This window comes from Eucyclogobius newberryi, unplaced genomic scaffold, assembly GCF_026437365.1.
Source record: "Eucyclogobius newberryi isolate DKJ021-1_F unplaced genomic scaffold, fEucNew1.0.hap1 SCAF_15, whole genome shotgun sequence".
NCBI lineage: Eukaryota > Metazoa > Chordata > Actinopteri > Gobiiformes > Gobiidae > Eucyclogobius > Eucyclogobius newberryi.
Window position 1 is genome coordinate 20,117,004 of NW_027315779.1, and position 21,632 is coordinate 20,138,635.

General features: G+C 40.6%; 1 protein-coding gene across 1 annotated transcript; it reads right to left on the reverse strand.

The window, feature by feature from the left end:
* Positions 1-499: 499 nt before the first annotated feature.
* Positions 500-9,825, reverse strand: gusb (glucuronidase, beta). The gene is made up of 12 exons (XM_072446675.1): positions 9,589-9,825; positions 7,586-7,771; positions 7,325-7,506; positions 7,089-7,231; positions 6,617-6,804; positions 6,394-6,546; positions 6,121-6,299; positions 5,659-5,805; positions 2,393-2,477; positions 1,510-1,686; positions 1,292-1,427; positions 500-1,166 (listed from the first exon to the last, which is right to left on the reverse strand). The coding sequence occupies exons 1-12, from the start codon at positions 9,808-9,810 to the stop codon at positions 1,015-1,017; spliced, it is 1,950 nt and encodes a 649-aa protein (XP_072302776.1). The 5' UTR covers positions 9,811-9,825; the 3' UTR covers positions 500-1,014.
* Between the last annotated feature and the right edge of the window lie 11,807 nt (positions 9,826-21,632).

Sequence of the window (21,632 nt, forward strand, 5' to 3'; positions counted from 1 at the left end):
ACTACTCTGCACATGAGTATTTTACATCACAAACTTTGACACTAACTACTCTGCACATGAGTATTTTACATCACAAACTTTGACACTAACTACTCTGCACATGAGTATTTTACATCACAAACTTTGACACTAACTACTCTGCACATGAGTATTTTACCGTCACAAAGCCACAGGCTCATGAATAAAACCCACTCTCATTACTGTACGACTGGTTAGTACTTGATGGGAGACTGCTGGAACACCAGGTTCCACAGTGGGGCACTAGAGGGAATGTCATTGTGTCCTTAGGCAAGACACATCACCCACATTGCCGGGTAAAGCACTTTGAGGGCCTAAAAGGTGGAAAAGCGCTTTATAAATGCACTGTAATAACTTGGCCATTTGAGTCTAAATTTTAACACTAAAAATGTTTACAAAGTAGATGCACTAAATTAAAGTTTTGCTAATTACGCCTCTGGCTGTCGCAGAACTGAATGAGCAAAAGAATGAAACTCAGACATTTGACACTACATCCATTTTTTATTTGACTTAATTATGTCCAGTTGTAACTCAAAGGTTAATCAGGTGATGAGACCAAAAGTCAAGTCACTGATAGAGGGAACAACTCATGATGATCCTTAACCTACTCACTCATGTCCACAAAGGTCAGTCTTGTGTAACCAAGACTGTTTTTACATATTAACCATGAATTATTTAAAGCCATTTTGTGTTTGCGCACATATAAAAATAGTTTAAGCTATTGTTCGAGCAACAATACATATGTACTAAATAGACATAGAAAACTTTATTTTTAAAAACAAACAAATATCATATTTCAACAAGAATGCTCTTTTGGAATGGGACCATGTCTTATCTTCATAATCTGAAACAAATTGATTTATGATATCAATTCGAATGGAATCGACCATCTCACACATAAGAGGTGATCCATGTTGATTAGTGTTGCTGAAACACTGGCAGCATTGCTCTGGGCTCAGTACATATCAGATCACAGGCTTGTGCCTGAAGGCAGGATCAGAGAGAGCAGGGGTATCTGGCCCAAGTAGGCAACATTCCTGTTGCATTAGCCAACCTCCAGTACCTCTCCCTCAGGATGAAGGCTGCTGATTTGGGCTGCCTCTGCCGGGTGAAGATTCCCTTTTTGTTTCCCACCACTCGAGTTATGCCTGCGCAAACAAAAATATAATGACTCAAGGTTGTGCTGATTTTGAACATATCATTTTAAAGAAGACATTATTTTGAATATTAAACTACTAAAATGAGAACTTTTGTTTTGTGCAGTCAGTGGTACCTTGAGTAGTCATGAAATCTGCAAAGTTCCAGATGAGTTCGCCGATCACGTACTGTTTTCTCTTCTCATCAAACACTTTGTGGTAACTCTGCAGGACATTCTTCTGGTACTCCTCAGTAAACATCATGGGAGGATCCTATGAGGAAGAAATTATAAAATCACATCAATAACATTATTAGGCTAAATTTGTCTGGCCATAAATTACAACATGTTCATACACTGTGAAGTCCTGGAACAGCATCTGCTCCATATTCACTCTGGATGATGGGCTTCTTGTACTTTCCAAACCAGTTTTCAAACTGTGTGTTGAGTTGGATGGGAATCACCTCCATATGGCCTGGATCATGGTACCAGGAGAAGTAGCTGTTCACACAGATGACATCTACATACGGGGCCTAAACACAATACAAGAACACATTTATTAGATGCTGACACCATAAAAAAAAGAGACATATACCAGTCTCATTTTTTTTTCTTCAGGTATTTATTTTTGAACAATATAAGATAATAGTTCATTGTAAACAACAATATTGATCTAAACTGGCCTGAGCATTGAAAGAGGTCAATTGAGTGGAAGGTGAAAAAAGGAATTTTCTGAGCACTTAAGCCTCAAATGCCGGACAATGCAGGATTGCACATAAATTCAAGATTCAATAAAATACAGTACAACTTTGAGTGCACGAGTGCACTGATGAGGAAACACTGCTCATTAAAGATGATTTTGCATAGTGTCCCCATAGTTTTTTAAATCAACTTGCTAGCCACATTTCAAATGTTGCATACAATATTCACATTTATTCCCATCTTTTTGATAATTCAATATAGGGCCAGTTTGTTTATAGTAGTGGCTGCTGTGTGTGCGCAGTAGAAAACAACAAAATGAGCAAAGTGTTCAAAGACATCGATTTACAGCCTGTTGGTGAGAAAGTGAGTCAACCTGATATTCCAGGCTACAAATGTGTTGAGAAGGATTAAATGTAGGAAGATGTGAATGTGTGGGCTAATCACTTTCAGTTTCAAAGGCTTGTCACACTAATTAAAGATTACAAATAGAAATCAAAGTAGTATTTTTGAATTTGAAGTACCGGTAAGCAAACTCACCCCTTTGTCTCTGGCATAGTTACTGTCAGTGATAAACGTCACAGGTCGGGTTGGGTCCAGAGTTTTTGTGTGCTTTATTAATGTTCTATAAAACAAGAAAAAATAAAATTATATTCAGCATTTAAAAGTGCACTATGTACATTTTTGGTGGTGGATCTGCCACCTGCTTTTCTCCATAGGAATGTTAATGCTTTGCCTGGAATATTCCCCAGTACAGCATTAAGCATATCCATCTCCATGGAGACAAGCAGGTGGCACCACCACGGCAAGTTAAGGTCAGATCTGCGGAGAGGAGTCACAGCATGAATGCAGGTTCAACAACTTCATTTTTTAGCACTAAAACATCGAGTGCAATAAATGCAAGATACCCTATAATGCCATACAGTGGAACATTTCAGAATCAATAACATCTGCTAGGAAATAAGCAGGTGGTGGAGCAGAAAGGTTAGTGTATCTTTAAAGTATTAAGATGAAATGGAGAAGAGGAATCAACAGTTTCACAGAACAGTCAAAGTCATGCACCAACATGTCATGTTCCAAGTGGAGAAAGTCCTTGGGAAACAAAATATTGTTGTGGGAGCCAAGTTTAGTTATATATTTATGTTAATTTGGAAAACTTGATATTTCGTTATAGATGTGTAAATTTATGTTTTACTAATGAATATTTTTGGTTGTTTGGAAAGGCTAGATTATTCGATTACATTTGTTATATTTGTAACATTTATTAGTGGTAATTTGCTTGCCCTGGTGTGTTGTTGTTTTATGGCGGTTGGCATCCAATTGTTGCATTACCGCCAGACTTTATTCCTCAGACTTTTCGTAGTCCTCAGACTCTGTCGTAGTCCGTTGTTGTTGTTGTTTTATGGCGGTTGACATCCGAGTGTTGCATTACCGCCAGACTTTATTCCTTAGACTTTGTCGTAGTCCTGTTGTTGTTGTTGTTGTTGTTGTTTTATGGCGGTTGGCATCCAAGTGTTGCATTACCGCCAGACTTTATTCCTCAGACTTTGTCGTTGTTGTTGTTGTTGTTGTTGTTGTTGTTGTTGTTTTATGGCGGTTGGCATCCAAGTGTTGCATTACCGCCAGACTTTATTCCTCAGACTTTGTCGTAGTCCTCAGACTCTGTCGTCGTAGTCCTCAGACTCTGTCGTAGTCCGTAAAAGTACTCCTTCCATTGCTTTGGTGTTACAAAGCCCATGAGGTCATGATATGTCTTTGTGACCGGCTTTATTCCAGGGAGACTCTTCTTCATCTTCCTCTCCTTCTTTGACGTTCGGTGCTTCCACCGTACAGCTTTATTCTTTAGGCTTCATTCTATAGGCTTTAATATTTCCACTGATGTCGCTGCTTGGTAGCCGTGCGTCTACGAGACTGGGCGAGGACAGGAGACCACCCCCACCCCCATCTCGTCACTCTGATCACTCTGACTCCCCACAAGCAGACCCCCATCACTCCGACTCCCATTTAGCGCCTTTAGCCTGTTTTCTATATCTGCCCAATCAAGCTCATTTGTTCCAAGGAATCTCCCTGCAGCTTTAGCAATGATCCTGATCCTTTCAGTTCTGCTTTGAGTCTGAGCAGCACAGTTTACAACATCCACCATAAAGAGTACAAAATCCTCTCTATCCACAACCAGGGTATTCTCATTAATTCTGGAACCTGCACACTTGGGACCTCCACTCTTGAAACCTTCACACTTCTTGGGAGCCACGCTGGCCTTTCTCATTTCGCCCTGGCTGGGAGCAGCGCTGGCTCCTCTCTCTGTATTTACTCTAAACTCGTTACTTGAAACTTTCTTGACTGCATCTGCATAGGATATACCTTGAGAGACCTTTATTTTATGCACCTCAGCAGCTCTTTTGCTAAACCTGCATCCCCCGTAGGCAGAGCTATGTTCTTCCCCACAGTTACAGCACTTCAGTTTTGCTCCCACGTCACACTTCCCATACTCGTGATCTCCTGCACATTTACCACATCTTTGCCTCCCTCTACAGACCGCTGCAATATGCCCAAAGCGCTGGCACTTAAAGCAACGCAGGGGCGGTGGAACATATGGCCTGACGCTATAGCACATGTACCCAATGAACACCTTACTAGGCAGGCACCTCCCTTCAAGTGTTACCATTACCGACAAGTTGTCACATCTTACCCCAGACCGGGTCACCTTCAACCGCCTAGCGTCCACCACCTTAGCTCCAGTCAAATTCTCCTTAACTTCATCCACAGACGTCGCCGTAGGGACACCTACGATAACTCCTCTGACCGTGTTTCTTTCAGCATCAGACACAAGAATGTCCTTTCCACCCAGACGTTTAGTTCCAATCGCCTTCCGTTGCTGAGCCGCGTCCTTGCACACGACCAGCAGCGAGCCATCTCTAAGGACACTCGCACTCTTGATCACTCCCACAGCTACAGTTAGGCTCTTTGACAATGCCACTGAATTCCACTCCTTAAAGGATGCACTATCCTGTGCAAGCTTTATGATCACCTTACAGTCTCTGCTCTCACCCTGGATATCAATAGCTTCAGCCCCATCCTGCTGCTCATTCCCAGAACCCTCGGACGAGCTAAGGGACTTTTTACGTTTCCGGGCACGTGCAGGCAGAAAAGGCTGCTCCTCCACGCCGTCCAGAACGCCTTCGACCACCGATCCACTCTCCTCCGCCATCTCCCTGGTGTGGTTGGGTTCCCGTCGCTTTAAGAGGGCCACGCTCAGGGGGCGTGGCCAGGTACACAAGCAAACTAAGGACACAGAGACTGCGAAGCCATATGGTTTTCTTACCGTAGCGTTTTGTTTTTGAGAATAGCCAGCTTTGGATTTCTCCTGTAATTTTTGTTCTCATTGTGGAATAAATGTTCAGAACGATTTTTACACCGGAGTACGTGGGGTTATTGCTCATCTACAAGTGCACGAGTAACACCATTGGCAATCAGGACCTCAGCACCCACAGTTGTGTAAGACTAAAAATGGAGGAATGAGTTTTCAGAAATGTATAATAGCAGCTGGGAAAGTTCTGCAGTTGTAGCGTTTGAGTTCAGGCAGCTTTAAGACTACTCTAACTGCATTCCTCAAGTGTGAGTAGAGGGAAAGGCCTTTGTCAACTAAACACTCCTGTACTCAACACCAACACATTCAGGCATTTGAGCAATACTTTGAATATTATCCAAGTTTTTATTCAGAATGTAGATTTATCTAAGTGGAAAGAGATAAATATGTAAATAATGATGTGCAGAGGTTACATCCGAGAGTCCTTGAGGCGGCTCACCTGAAATAATAGTCAGCAGGAGGCATCTCTGCAGCCGGCTCATTGGCCACAGACCACATGACCACAGACGGGTGGTTTTTGTCTCGACGCACAAGCTCATCCATGACAGACAGGTGATGAGCCAGAGAAGCATTTCCAAAACTGCGACTAGAACATAAAAACACCAACGCACAAATTGAGAATTTTATACATTCTTTATTATGTTGCAGAAGTTTTTAAATGGCAAAGCAAACAGCTCTGACTAGTGCATACTGTTGTGTCCATGAGCAAGACACTATGTACGAGTGCATTTGTGTGACGGTGAGTGATAGTGGTCAGTGGGGAAGCAAAGCAAAGATAGGTTATCTGCCATCGCCAAGAGTGACTAAGATTGCATGAAATAGTACGAAAACTGTGGAAAGACTATAGAAAAAGCCTGAAAAGTACATTTATGTCACTTCGCAACTGGATACTGTCACTTACATGTCTTTAATGCCAACTCCAGGACACTCGTCTATAACCACGATGCCATGGCGGTCACACATCTGCATAATCTCCTCAGCGTAAGGGTAGTGGCTGGTGCGGAATGAATTGGCACCTAACCACTTTATCAAATTAAAGTCCTTGACAATCAGGGGCCAGTCAAAGCCTTTACCTCTAATCTGCAACATCAAGTATTTGTATGGACTCGTTAAATGTTCCGATCTCAATGGCAAGGCTTTGAAAAGGAGTATGCCTCCCCCTAGTGGTACTTACGTCAGAGTCCTCGTGCTTGTTGACTCCATGGAAGTAAAAAGGCTTGTTGTTTATAAGGAATTGAGTGCTGGTGACATTTACGGAGCGGATACCGACGGGTAATGCGTACACATCCTCAAAAGTCAACCCTCCATCTGATGCAGACAGTCGGACCTGGAAGCAACAACGTTTACATATACAATAGAGTAACCAAAATGTGCACTCGGTCAATCTTTTCTTTTACCTCCATAGAATAAAGGTAACCTGGATTATCATGCATCAAGTATGGCCACCACAGCTTGACGTCAACCACTTTGAGCACTCCAGAGGGTCCACTGGATGTGGCAACACAATGACCATCTTTGTCCATGAGAGTGACCTTCAGGTTGGCTGTGGTCGCGCCCTTAACGGATACTTTGTATGTAACTAAACCTGTGCAAAAGACGCAACAGACTCTAAACTTCTGGCATAAACAAGACAGGTGAAATGTTAAATGTGCACATGAAGGATGTAAAATATTAGGCACATATTGACTTTAAATGTATGTATTTGAAGTAGTAACGTGTTAAAGAGTATGGTTTTGAATACATTTAAGGAACCCTAGGTCAAAGCATCTTCAAACCACTTTATGACTGGACAGCGACAGATGAACAGCTGTAACTCTGATCACTGACATCAATTTGATTTCTAGTATAAGGTTTTGAGTGTAAAGTTACCCGTGTTGTCAGAAAAGTCTGTAAGCACCGTGAGGTCATCCACATAAATCTTGGGCGTAGTGTAGAGCATCACAGGGCGATGAATTCCAGCGTAGTTGAAGAAATCAAAGTAGATGTTTTGAACAAAATACCCGCCAGGATATCTGTTTTGGGGATAAATTAATAAAATATCATTAAATAATTGTACATATTTCGCTAATATTCTTTATTATTATTATATTATTTTCAAATCTTACTTAGAGCGGTCATTCAAGTGTGTGATTGTTCCGGGAGGAAGACTCGTTAGTGTCAGAGTGTTGTTCACAGCGATGGTGATCCTACAGGGCACAGCCGGGTCTTTGCGGATCACAGCCCCAATCTCAGCCTCAAAGGGAAGATGTCCGCCTTCATGCTCTGTAACCTTGACTCCATTCACCCACTGCCAAATAAAGCAAGAACACTGTAACTTGCACACTCAGGAACAAACAACCTGGAAGAGTTTACAACACGAGACTCACCACGACTGAATAATAATGAGCACTTCCAACTCTGAGGACCACCCTTGTCCCTTCATCTTGGAGCCAGCGTGAAGGCACCTGCACCTCTCGCTCGTACCAAACCCAGCCTATGAAGTCTCTCAGCGTGGCGTCCTGGGATATGTCGTTGTAACTGGCAGGGACTGGCATTTCGAGGACAGGACCAGTCTAAACAGAAATTTAAACTAAAAAGGAGCTCTATGCACAACTTACATTTTTAATTTCACAAACATGACCCATCGTTGTCCCCAGATACCAGGTAAACATGTTCAATCAAAATATCGCTTTTACTGATTTGTCGGGCTGATTTATGCTTGTTTACAAAATCAAATTAAGGCACTGTCAACCCAGCTTCTGTAGTTATTATTTTTTTTTTTTTAAACAGTAGCGTGCGCTATCTACGATTCCTTTAAAGCGGCAGCGTCTCATTTAAAAAGCTCTTAAGATCATGGAGTCTTGTGCAGAGTAAGAGACGTCAAACTCTTCTGGGTTCCCCTTGTGATCAGGACCTCTCTTGCTTTTTAACAGAATACATTTGTGGTCATTTGTTTTCTGGGTGTAGTGCCCCCATTGCATTGATGGCACTGATGAGGCCCTGTTCTTGAGGGTCTTCTCTTCTCTCACAAAAATAAATTGATTTGATTTGATTTGATTTGATTCTCTTATAGTTTTACAGTTACAGGCTACAGTGCACCTCAGTGAGAGCTGTGATTGAGGATCGATCGTCCTGTGTTTCCAGAGGGACTTTTGGATCCTTCTGCTCAGAACAGATGTGGTTTCCTTTGCATATTTGTTCCAAACGTCTCAGGATGGCTTTGAAAAAATTAAAATGACTTATTGTACCTGACATCAGCAGCAATGGCTTTTTGGGTGAGACTTTGCTTCTACCGACCCTCCTCCCCCTGGACACGGACTCCCCTCAGGCAGGAGGCCTGCACGGTTCACTTTCTGCACTACAGACGTAAACTCAAATGGAAATTTGTATACAAATGTAACCAGTCTATATATAATTGCAGTATAATCACACTAAATCTGTTCAACATACTTGGTATTTGTTTTATTGTGCGGTCAGTGTCCTCCAGCCCCTACTTCTTCTTCGTGTGTTCCCCTTATAAATTTCACGGTCGTGACTTCCTCTTCCCTTTTAATACCTCTGTCTCAGGAAGAGTTTGGGCTGGATTTGCCTCGTGGCACGTGTTAACTTTTTGGGTGTTTTTCTGTTAACCAGTTGACAAGAATAAACGGAGGATGCCTCCAAAGGATAAACCGTGTCTCGTGGCCATTCATAAGACAACGCAAGAACGATCCGGTCACACATATTAAGCCTGTTTTTTATTTATCCTATTTTTTAAATAGATTTTAATTGTTTCTCTTTTTGACTTGTGTAGGTTGTTTTATCATTGTTCATTGTTTTCTGTTGCACTGAATCACCAAAGCAAGTTCCTATGTTTGTGAATTCTGTTCAGACAAATAAACCTCTTCTGATTCTGATTCTTCTTAAGACTAAGGACTTATATTTTTGATTCAGCTGCTTCAACAAGTTTGTCTCTTACTCCAGTTTCTGTAGCTACTTAAATTTAAAGCTCTATTTACTAAAAAAATATTAATACTATTTTTGATTAAGGCAGGGACATATTTAGATGGAGCTGAAAAAAGTTATGAATGATATTTTTGAGGATTGTCAGTGGACATGTTTTAAAGGGAAGTCTGAGGGTTTAACTGTACTTAAAATGTTTCTACTTGAAAAAACCCTCGGATTTTAAAAATTGCGGGAACAAAAAATATAGAAGCGTTAAAAGTGAAATAAAAGTTAAAAGGCAACTTGGATCTATAATATTATCACATGACTGGGTTATATTGAGCAACACCAGGTCTAATCAGCCTGGAGCGTTTAGAGTTCGTGCATTTGACGTTTCAAGCCAAATATTGTGGTCATGATTTCAACAGAAACACCGCAAGTCCAAACAAACAGAGGCGCTACTCACAGAGGCCAGAGGACTTTTGAACCAGGCTCTGTCAAAGCCCTCGTTCCTGCTGACAGACGTGTCCGCCCTGAAACTCCACAGTCCGTCCAGCTCTTTCCTCTCTCTGGAGGACGACTCCCGGGGGTACAACATACCCCCGGACCCCTGCAGGCGCCCCGCGCCCAGCACCACGCAAAGGCACAAGGCGCGGAGCCATCGACGCGCCGTGCCGCCTGGACCCATGCCTGGCACTGGAACTATGTCCGGTACTATGTCCGGTACTATGCCTCCTGGTACTATGCCTCCTGGTACTATGCCTCCTGGTACTATGCCTCCTGGTACTATGCCTCCTGGTACTATGCCTCCTGGTACTATGTCCTTTGCCCCACGCAGACTCTTCTACATTTCCGTTGTTTCGACCGTCACAAAGTCACGTGAAACAGACTTAGGTCACGTGACCAATTGAGCACTTCAACATGTTCCACCACTAGAGGCGCTGTGACGCTGTATAATTAGATTAGTCCTCTTGCTGTCTACAGAAATATACAACATATTATGATGATGATTTAGTTCATAAACAGAGTTAACAGAACAAAAAACATGTCACAGACGTTTCAATCCAACCTCACTCTTGTTATGTGACCAAATATTTCTCAGCAACATATTCCTTTGCCTCGCTCTAGTACTACTTCCCTTTTACAACTAGATGGCACCAAAACGATGATTTCTTGATCAGTCCCTTTCTTTTTTTCACCCGCAAAAGCAGTTATGTGTTGAAATAAAGTGAAATACCTCACGATAAAGGAAACTACGGACTAAGTCAATACTTATTGTAGCTCCACCTTATTTCACCAAAAAGGACAAAAGTTACATCAACGTGATAATTCACAAAAAGCGCATATATCAGTTTAAGAAATTGACGACGATTTCGAAAATCTGGGATTTATTCAGGGGTTTAACACACAATAACATACGTATATTACTATTTTACATTTAGTTATTTGTGAGCTGCAATATTTTATCTAAAATGGCTTAATAATAGAAACAGGTCCATTGGCCCCTGCCTCTTAATACTGGCTTTTTACTATAACAAACAGTACATTTTTAGTTATTTTGTATGACTCAGATACTGGATTTAAAAAAAGGACAGACCAGTGGGTAGGGAAAAACATTTAAGGAAAAAAAAAAGTCTAACTTCAAATGCCTGAAATGCAGGACAATACAGCTTTACTCCATCCATGCTTGAATCAATGAAAATACAACCAGACTAATGGTGAGGGAACACATGGTTTAAAGCTCATAAAAGTGTATTTTTTATGTCATAGATCTCCTTAAAGAAAAACGCTTTAACTTGTGTTTTAAGTCCAACACAGTTCCCATTAGACCAGAATAGCAACTGTAATGTGACAGACATAATGTAGTAAGTTTTAGTATTTCAAAGCGCTTATCGTGCGCCAAACATGAAGTCAAATTTACAAGCTGACAAAGACACTGATGCTTAAAGTTGCTCATAAAGAGACTAATTCAATTGTCTAAACAACTCATAACGCTGCCATCTGCCTGAAATCTATGTGAGGTTACAACTGGGTTCAGACGCAATATCCTGTGTGAAGTCTGCTCCCAGTCATGTTCCCACCAATATTTTAATGTTGAAGACTGCATTTATTTTTAGAGGTTTTGTTGCTGACATCCAATAGCCAAACACAAATTAATTATAGCCTCAAATATAAGTGAGTGCAATCGGATATATGATGTTTATATCCTGCATTAAAATCAAAATAGAAGGAAGTGTCTGAATGCGACTGCACAAACCCTCAGCGAGAATAGAGTAGCGCATACCAAGAATTATTTAATTAATGACATATTTGTCCTCCCATGGTCCATAGAGTGACAAATGACTCGAAACTATTGGCGTTCACACAGCACTTCCCATGGGACGCTGTTTCCGCTCCACCTGTGTGCTCCCATCTTGCACGTTAGCCCCAAACATGATTTCAAATAAGATATCGTTGTTGTCAGGTTGTTTCTCTGTTGATTTATTTATTTCCAGCTCCAGGCAGCTAGAAATGAATGCAAAAACACAATGCAGTGAGGGTTGTAATGTCAAGTCACAACCTCATCAGGGGTGAAAAGGTCATAGGCCCAGCAGTGAGGCAATGAGGGAAAAGCTTTTGGCAAACACGTCAATCTTATCTTAACTCTTTGTTGTCCATAAACCCTCTTTGTCCTTTTCAGTCTGCTCTATCTGTGCCTCGGAAAGAACCACAATCTTGATCTTGGTATTTGGTATCTATTAGTGACACCTTAGGCAGTAGATATATTTGTACGTAATGATGTATGCATTATTGATAAGATAAGCCAGAGTCAGAGACGTATGTAATGGTCCAGATTAAAATGAGACACAATGCTCTCAAGACAAGAACAATCTAATATGTTTTATGATTTGTGCTGCTAAATGTTTCCAAGGATTTGAACAGTCATACCCGAATCACTCCTATGTACAGTATGTGTTCCTTAGAATAATGAAGCACTGAAGAAATTCCCTGAAAAAGATTAGGTCGTAGTCATCTGGACACTGGACACTTTATTATTGCTAAACGTTACTGTTAAATTGCAGCACATTCTTTTTTCTGAACTTGGACATGTTCTATATTATAACAATATATAGACTTCATATCAGTAGGGTTCAGAAAAGATAAGTCACAATTGTGAAGTGATTCATTTATCCAACACCATTCACATTTGTTTTGTTGTGTGTTTTGCTTGTTGTCAACAGTTGAAAATAATAATCTAAATTTATAACCAGAAATCGAGTGTGCTGCGGATGCACTTGTGTGTTTCCTATAGTGCTTTCTGCATCCTGTCTTTTCTTTCTGGTCCAAGCAGTTCACTCTTGTTAGATAAACATTTACTTGTCGATGGCGCATCTGATAAGGCCGCTAAATAATGAGCTTTTAAAGAGTCTATGTATAGCATTGCTTAAATCGTTCAGCTTTTTATTGAAGATTCCAATTATAGAATTAAATGCAGGTATTCTAATAAATGTGTTTGTGTGTCCTTTGCTCTCAGCTGGAATGTCGGCTAAACGCATGTTACAAGGTGACACTGGTAAGAAGGGCAGTGCTGCAATTTATTTATTTCTGTCTTTCTCTCTGGGTGTCCACTTTTAGTTTGGGGGAAAATGTTTCCACGGGTCCATCCATCCATTTTCTACCGCTTGTTCCCTTTCGGGGTCGCGGGTGACTGGAGCCTATCCCAGTGACTTCGGGCCTTAGACGGGGTACACCCTGGACAGTAGCCAACTCGTCGCAGGGCTCATAGGTCATTTCATATAATAAGTTAATAACAGATATTATCATTAGGTTAATGTGCTAGCTGCTGTTGGACTTTGGATGTGAGAGACAGGTCAGCCTTTTCAATGGTCGCTGTCAATGCAAAGAATTAAGTAAGGTCCTTGGCAATGCAAGCTTGAGTTCTAAAGGTATAAAAGTACACTAAAACTCATTTAAACAAGTATATGCAATAAAACAGATATCCTATTATTTTATTATAGTTTATTTATGTTTTGCTATTGATATATATATATATTTATTTTTTGGAGACAAGGATTTTTTTAGACAGGACAGCTGAGTGTGAAATGGGGATGAGAGCAAAGGGAGGACATGCAGTATATTGTCTAAGACGGGTTTCAAACTCACGACACTCAATAACCCGGCGGCCGGCTGCACATGGAGCCTGGCATAATGTGCTGCTGGGTTAAAACTACTTAACCACCGGGGAGCACAATTTGCTATCATTCTTCATTGTTTCATTTGCACCTTGACGCCAAAACAAGTTCCTAGTTCCTATTTTGTTCACTGACAATGGCAATAAATCTTTTTCTGATTCTGGTTATAGATTTTAAATATATGCAAACATTACAAAACAAATGCCTTATTCAAGTCAGATTGTTGGTGGGATGGAAAATGGATGAAACATGCTTATCACAGTAACTCATTTTATTATTATCATTTGACGTATGGGCTTTGATTGACAGGACAGTGTAGCATAAAATTGGGGTGAGCGCAGGGAGGACATTCAGGACATTTTCAGAGCGGTGAATCAATCTTACGACACTGACGCCGGCCACTTGGAGCCTGACATATGTGCTGCTGCTTAAGCCACCCACTCCACTACTGTGCAGCACAACCCAGCTCATTTTAAAGGCTTTATAAAATATCATGCAGATATAAATTGTGAATTTAGTTTGAATCAATACAGCACCTGCCAAGTCTTTATGCATATCACATTTTCATCTAAGGCATTATGGGAAATGCAGTCTCATACCAGTGGCAGATTGGCTGTGTGGGCGCATGCATGAAGAAGAGGAAGAGTCCCATTGCGCTTCTTACTGTGCCAAGGATTCACGTTGCCAACACTTAGCCCACCTGGTCACCAGACCAGACGCACCGAGCGCTTCACTGGAAAATACAGAATATGTGCTTTAAATACTTGATCAATTCAAATATGTCATTTAGATTGCCCACATTTGAACATTTGTTTACCAATGAATTAGTGTAATTACGTCCTCCACGCCTTCTCAAAGGGTAATTTTCTACATTTGCCTTCAAGGAATGGCTGAAAAACAAGAAAACAAAAACACTTTTTAATTACCAACCCATTGAATTCCATTATCTGCAGCATCCTGTGTGGTGGCTTGAGTTTTTGGCAAATTGCTCTTAATCAATCAAAAGCTCATGGGAATTTAGTGTTGAAATGCAGAACGGTGTTTCAAAGCAATTCCTTCTTCCACAGTGCAGAAATTGCTGCTACATATCCTTCGCATTAATTAAAACCATGTATAGGCAGGCCCATAGGCTGAAATATAGTCTGCCCACGTAATGCTCTGCTTTGCCTTTCTCCCTGAAGTATATCCGCCTGTGGTAAAACTTGAAATGAAGAGGTTGATAATGCAGCAGCTGTGCCATTCTGCTCATCTAATACTTAAATATGCAAACATGAAATAAATCAAATACACATGTTGTCATTTCCTCAGTCATGAATGGCAGTACATAAATTACGCTTGGACAGCCCCCTGAAGACGTTGTAACACAGATATATACGACAGCAGCATGAGACCACAGCTGCTCTGCCACACCGGGCTCCGAGCTCGATCGATTCTAATTCCAACCCGCAATAGTCTCCCCGTCCAATCCGGAGTGAAAGGGAAGACAAACCGCCCAACAACGTCACACTGACAAACAGGATTCAATGTTTTTAATATCGCAGTCTCGTTGTGGGTTGAGGGGCAAGATAAACTGGCCCATTTCAACCTGTTAATGGCTGCGATAGCATGAAGCAGGGTCGTTATGGGAGCAAAAAGCAATGCCCTCCCTGATGTCTACAAATGGTTGAGTCAGGAAAAACTGTGCTTCTTCGTTTATGAATAATGAAGTTTTACAAGGTGGAAACATGTCTACTCTATGTAAATAAAGGACAGGTGACTGGACAGGTGACTATTCTCTGGAGTATTGTGTATCTGTGCAGCCATTCAATTTTAATGTCTTTATGGAGAGATACTTGTGACTAAGCAGAGGGAGAGGAGATTTATATGATCTTATCCTTGTTGTACCAGAATTACAATGGTTCATGAGGGAGGAGAAGAAAGGGGTGATGTGGTATGTTCATTCCTTGTGTCTTCTCGCACTGTTCTCATGTTAGAATATGAATTATTCAAAAGCTGTGGGAGGCGACTATTGAATGTTTAGGTGAATAAAGTATGCATGGTGCCGAGCTAAAAACAGAAAGGGCTTCCCCCGCTGAGTGATCGCTCACCTGCACCCACAGAAAAAAGAAAAACGCTGCGGCTTTTCATTCAGTACAAAGTGTTCTAGTGGAGGCTTACAGCATTTATTTTTGGATGCACTTGTTTACTGGGTGAAGATTTCTGAATGCTATAAAAGTGTGTGATTGGAGTGAAAAGGAGAATCCACGGTTCAAGCTGGTGAATTATACATGTTCGCGGCATCAAGCACTGCTGTGTCTGCATGCAGGGGTTTCCTCCTGGCCCTGTATCTAGTCTAAATTCTAAATGAATCCGTGGGCTCCTGCGTGGGTCATGTGATTCTGGTGCTGTTGTTGTTTTCCCATAGGTCATTACACCCGGTGTTAGACCTCCCCACTGTTACACATCACTTCTAAATATACACCTCACATGTGAGAGAATGTGAAGATGCAACAGAGCCCCGGGCACTACACTTTACTTATTAAAGCCACGGAGGAGTGATGTGCACATGTGCTGGGGAACAGAGCGCTCAAAACACATTCATAGATTTACTCTTTGGTTTGACACAGCTGTGTACCTGTAAAATACTATCAATACATTGATTTAAAGTGTCACATTCACGTGTATTGAGCTTTTACTATCGATGATAAGTATGTATATTTATAAAAAAGGAAAACAACATTGCTTAAGGTGTCTTTAGACTGTAAATATCATGTTTTGTTTTATTCATGTTTCTGTTGTATATTCTGTACAGTGATATTAATAAAAAACTAAAAAATATTTATTTCCAACTATATATATATTTACACCATATATATATATATATATATATATATATATATATATATATACACACACACACTATATTTATATTGCACATTCTATTATGTGAGAATTCTTGTTTTCATATGTGAAAATCTGAGGTCTTAAATCTGATGGGTTCAACTTCAATTATTATTCACATTACATTATCATATTGAATGCGCCAAAACATGATTGATTGACCTCGTGTAAACAGCAACATACAAAGTCAAAACAAATTCTCATTCAAAGTAACAGTACACTATAAATATTAAGCTCAAAGAGTGCAGAAATGACAATTACAATGTCCATAATCTTACTAAAGCTCACATTTTGTTGTATGTGGAGAGTTGACACTGCAGATGTGCATCAACATCTGACTTACTAATACCTCACAAACCACGACCTAATCAAATCCAAGGTTGGATAGAACATGTAATAACCATTTCTCCAAACTGCATTGCCTTCCCTATGCTATTTTATTACTTTTCGCACCATTAACTGGACAAGGGTACCAATATATTACAAACATCCTGCTCTAAGAAAGACACCTAATCTTACCCCTAAGCTTGCCTCACACTCCGAGTACCACTAACTCTTGAGATTGAGAATTACTTTCGGATGAAAGTGGAAACGTCTTGAATTTCAAAACAGTGTATAGACTTTTTCTATTACAATATTATCCAAATCCAAAAATCCACCAAATTATATATCATATTGAAATACTACTCAATTTCACCTTTTAAAATTCTGAAACCATTCCAAGTCCCCTGGTAAGTGCTGGTGTAAACCCCAGGGGCCCCACACTCCAGGTTGGGAAACACTGGTGACAGATAGTGGTTTGAAAGGGAATAAAAGTGTCTTATTTTCAAGTGATATTTCAAACTAATTGGTTCTTCTTGGACAGATGAGAGTTCCAACTCCCGCTGTGCTCTCAAGAGTAGAGCGGTGACCCGGGATGTTCAGCTGAGAAAATACATCTCTTTTATCCTCGGACTGTTCAGCTGGACAAGCAGGGTTCCTCCGTCACATTCCCCACCATGAGCTTTAGTTCCAAATATTGATAGCCATTGCAATGTTTAATGGTGTATAAGAATTATTGTTATGTTTTTTATCAGGTGAGTCAAAGACATCTATGGAAGCTGAGAAAATCCAGGTCTTAGCCTCTTCCCGGACTCTTTGCCCTCCAGCTTTACACTTCCAAGAATAGATTTAAAAAACACACATTTATCTGAATTTATTAAACCGTACACTCAGGGATCTTCTGTTTTTCCTAATGTTGAGAGAAAATAAAAAGTATTTTCATTTCAAATAACTTTTTCTACTGAATGGACCTGCATCCCCCTCATCCACTGCCTTCACATCCTGGTCCAGAATCATCAACTGGCTGACCGTCCTGACCCTCTATTCAGTGGTGTCTGGCCTTTTTAAACCCAGAACAAACAGTTTCTGAAGACTGATTGTCTCGAGTGTGGGGATTGAACCTGGGCATGGCTGAAGAGGGTCCAGATCATGGATGTCGTCTTTGTACGTGCCTTTGTGGGGGAAAATACTGTGATTTATAAAAACAAATTTTGTGCCTGATTTTGTCCTGTCACAATTGAACAGTCAGTTTCCTCTTCCTGGTGGTGCTGAGAATCATGAACAGAAGCATGCACTCTGGGAGAGAGGATGTCTGGGGAGCTCATGATACCAAACATTCTCCTGTCTGTGGAGAACAACATGAGAGGACTCAGTGCGCACGTAGATCACAAAGAGTCGAGATACTAATCTGCATCAAAGGGGGCTCAGTCTTCAGGTCTTTAAACGTACCTTATTATTGTCACGTTTTAAGTCTAATGGGCCTTAACAAAATTAAACATTTAAATGACATAAGAATTGCATTATCCACTCAGACACTTTCCAATCAAACACTTTGTCAGAGTAATGTATATTGGATTTCAGGTTCAGAATGCAAAAAACGGAACAAATTAGCACGATAACTTTTCATGTCTTGCTATATTTATTGCTGTAAGAATTTGAAATGGTTGTTTTTTGAAAGGTCAGATGTCTCAGCTGTTAACGTAACAGTGAATCCATATCCTTGTATACTCAAGCTCTACTTCAATATTTAATAACCATGCACTCTTTTGTTTCTGTTTCATTTTTAGAAACTACTTCTACTCCTGCCGCTGCCCTTACATGACTTCTCTGATCCAGAAGGGACTAAAATTACCCGTTTAAATCATCCGATAATTTCCCATATTTGACTTTGTGGGTCCTTAAGAGAGGAAGTTATGGTAGTCCTGCATTGGGTCTGGCCACAGTGTCATTAGTATATGACATTATAGTAAGTAAGTAAGTAAATTTGATTTATATAGCACCTTTCACAGACAGAGGTCACAAATTGCTTCACAAAACACAGAATAAAACAATAAAAACACAAAAAACTTACAGTGAACAATACATATACAACAATATACAGTAAAATCAGTCTGTAAAACAAGTGCATTTAAAAGGCTTGACTAAATAAAAAGGTTTTAAGCTGACCCTTAAAAGCAGTAACTGAGTCCAGTGACCGTGGGGGGAGCGGAAGATCGTTCCAGAGTCTGGGGGCAACTGCCTGTGAGGACATTATGTTGTAATACAAATTGGTGTAATACCTCATTTGTTTGGTTTCCAAGGAAGTCATCTGGAGGCTGTTTTTGAGACTAGATGTATTGGCCTGAGAATGTACACGGCCCTGAGCTGTTCTCTGTTCTCTGTCCGGGCAGAACACAATAAAACAATAGGGTTAGAACAAACTATAACAAGACTAACAGGTAAACAAAGGCAAAGTGTGAGCAACTTTAATCAAATCTAGCTCAGGGCAATATCAATTCTAGCTCCTCAGACCAGAACCTTCAGATTCAAAATGACTTCTGGATTGAAGTCAAACCGTCTCAATTTAGAAAACTGTGTCCAGCTGACTATATTTGAAACCTTTCTGCCATGTTTTGATACAGTATGTTTCATTATAGTTTACAGGTAAAAACATGTATATTTCAATTACAGTCTGAAGTCTTAATACTGAATGTCTTGAATATGTTTGACCTGAAATGACCCCGAACGCGACATACTTCTCATTGTCTCGGTCCAGAATCACAGGAATGGATATGTTTGCTTACAAATAAAAAGGATGACGAGATCAAGCAAATTACAACTCTTTCTGACGGGGTCGTTCCTCCAAAAAGAATGGTTACAAAGGGATTACGGCTGCTTACTTTTCTTGGTCGTGCGTATATTTTTATTTATGGCTTCATACAGTCCTCGGGTCTTTTCTGTGGACATTATCAGTGTTTATGATCACATGCTTACAGAAGGGGAGGTACCTCAGAAGTGACCCAGCAGGAACACCGGCCATTTGTAAGCGCCGGTGTGAGTGTTGGGAGGGTTGAGCCAGCTGCCAGACACACCGGTCATTCTCATTGTTTCAGTGAGGACAAGGTGTCTCTACCGAAGGTGACACACAAATGGCGCCTGAGTACTTTCCTGTGGTTTTGGCGCTGTCATTATATCATCATTTACTATTAATGACATGAGAAAGTCGATTTTAATTGACAAATCCCTGAGCTATTTATAGGTGTCAGCTTCCTGTTTTTAAATGTTAAATTCTTAGTTCTTGCTACGGCAACGATGCTAGATTTTCATCACTCTGAAACCCATGGTCTGTGTAGGCGTTTTTCTGTAAATATTAGCAACATTTTTATTACTAATAGAAAATCACCAATACTGATAAAGTCTGATTCATAATATTTTACTGAAATTGTGCAGTTGCTTATGAGTCAAGAGCACTTTCTGGTGGATGTTGCACCATCTGTTTGTTTCCATGGAGAAGGTCACAGTGTGAATAAACGCTAAGAGGGAACGTTTTCTATTGTGTCTCATGAGTTTGATCATAATTTTATCTCGATTTACATTTACTAAGTCACAAAAGGTGCTGCTGCCGAGAGTTCATGCTTCACCGGGACCAGTAACCAATGTCACTCACTCAGAGCATAATGAAAGGCTGACCAATAAGAGCCTGAGGCATTAAACAGAATAGCACTGAATCATGACAATATCACCAATAAATCACCATTATAGTCACAGAGATCAAATCACAATCACATTTTAATTTTGTCTGTATTATATATAGTTTAGTGGTCAACTTATGTAGACAAGCAGGTGACCAGAGAAGACAGAAGAGTGTAGCTTTACTTAAAAAGACTGCGGTGGTTGAGGGCGGTGCATGTGTGTAGTTGTCATTTGCCTGGTGTCTCTGCCCTCTCTCTCCCCTTTTCGCCATGCATCTGACCTGTTGCATGAAGCCTTCGGGCCAGAAAAAAGGGCCAGAACTTACTGACCACTGTTCATCATCCAGGTCTAATAATCTTTGCTCTGGTTTATGTAATGTTGTCACTGATACAAATATAGATACTGCAGCTGATGTTGGTAGAGTATCAGCAGATCTACAAAACAAGTATTTGTAACGTTTTCAGGACTGAAAGAGTTGGATCCTGCATCTCTAACAACAAGCACCTCCACATTAGTTGACAGTAATACATGCCATTTTTTTGACTAAATGAATATAGAGCTTGGTTTATATTTTGGCCTAAATTCATGAGCTTAAGTATTTTGGGACTTGACTAGTTTATGACACATATGAACATCAGAAGTTACAGATCAGATACAGATAATTACATCCTGAACCTCTTTTACTTTGTTGTAGATAATCCATTTGAAGACACATTAGCTCACATCTTATCTAGAGTTTAGCGAAAAGTGGAATGAAATCTATCTGCAGCGATACAGACACAACTGGGTCAGAGCCCACTAACTTCATGCGCCTCTAATGCTCCACTCCACCTGCTCCGGCTGGTTCCTCACATGTGATGCTTGCGGTGTGTCGGGTTAGAGGTTTGTGGAAGACTATGTGGTTTTCTGGTGGGAAGAACACTGCGGCCATGAGAAAGTATTGGCCTCGTGCACAGATCACCCACAATAAACAAACTTAAACATCTGTTGTTTCGCCAGCAAATTAAACTTAAAACAAATCATTACATTTCACAAACCTATTTCATTAAAGAGAATGTACATTCATATGAGCTCAGTAAGTGTCAGCTTGCAAGATTTGCATTGGCTTATTAAACTGTGATATTAACAGATGATGTAGTATGGGCCATTTGAAAACAAACGATTGTGAATCCGTATCTCACATCCTCTCTTTGGTGCATGACAACTGTGTGATGTCATTGTGTTTGACCCGCAGGTCGCAGAGGCATCACCTCCAGCGTCTGCGGTCACTGTTGGTCGGTGTCCAGCCTCAGGACACAATGGGCCGGGAGCAGGGGTCCACACAGTTCCAGCCTGTTCAGTACATTTGCTGCAAAACAAAAGAGTATTTGATTGGCACTTGAGAACTACGGGTCATAGTTAATAAAGTCTACAATAATATTGTACATGATGGGAGGGTCAAAACTAACATAGGTTTGGTCTGCTC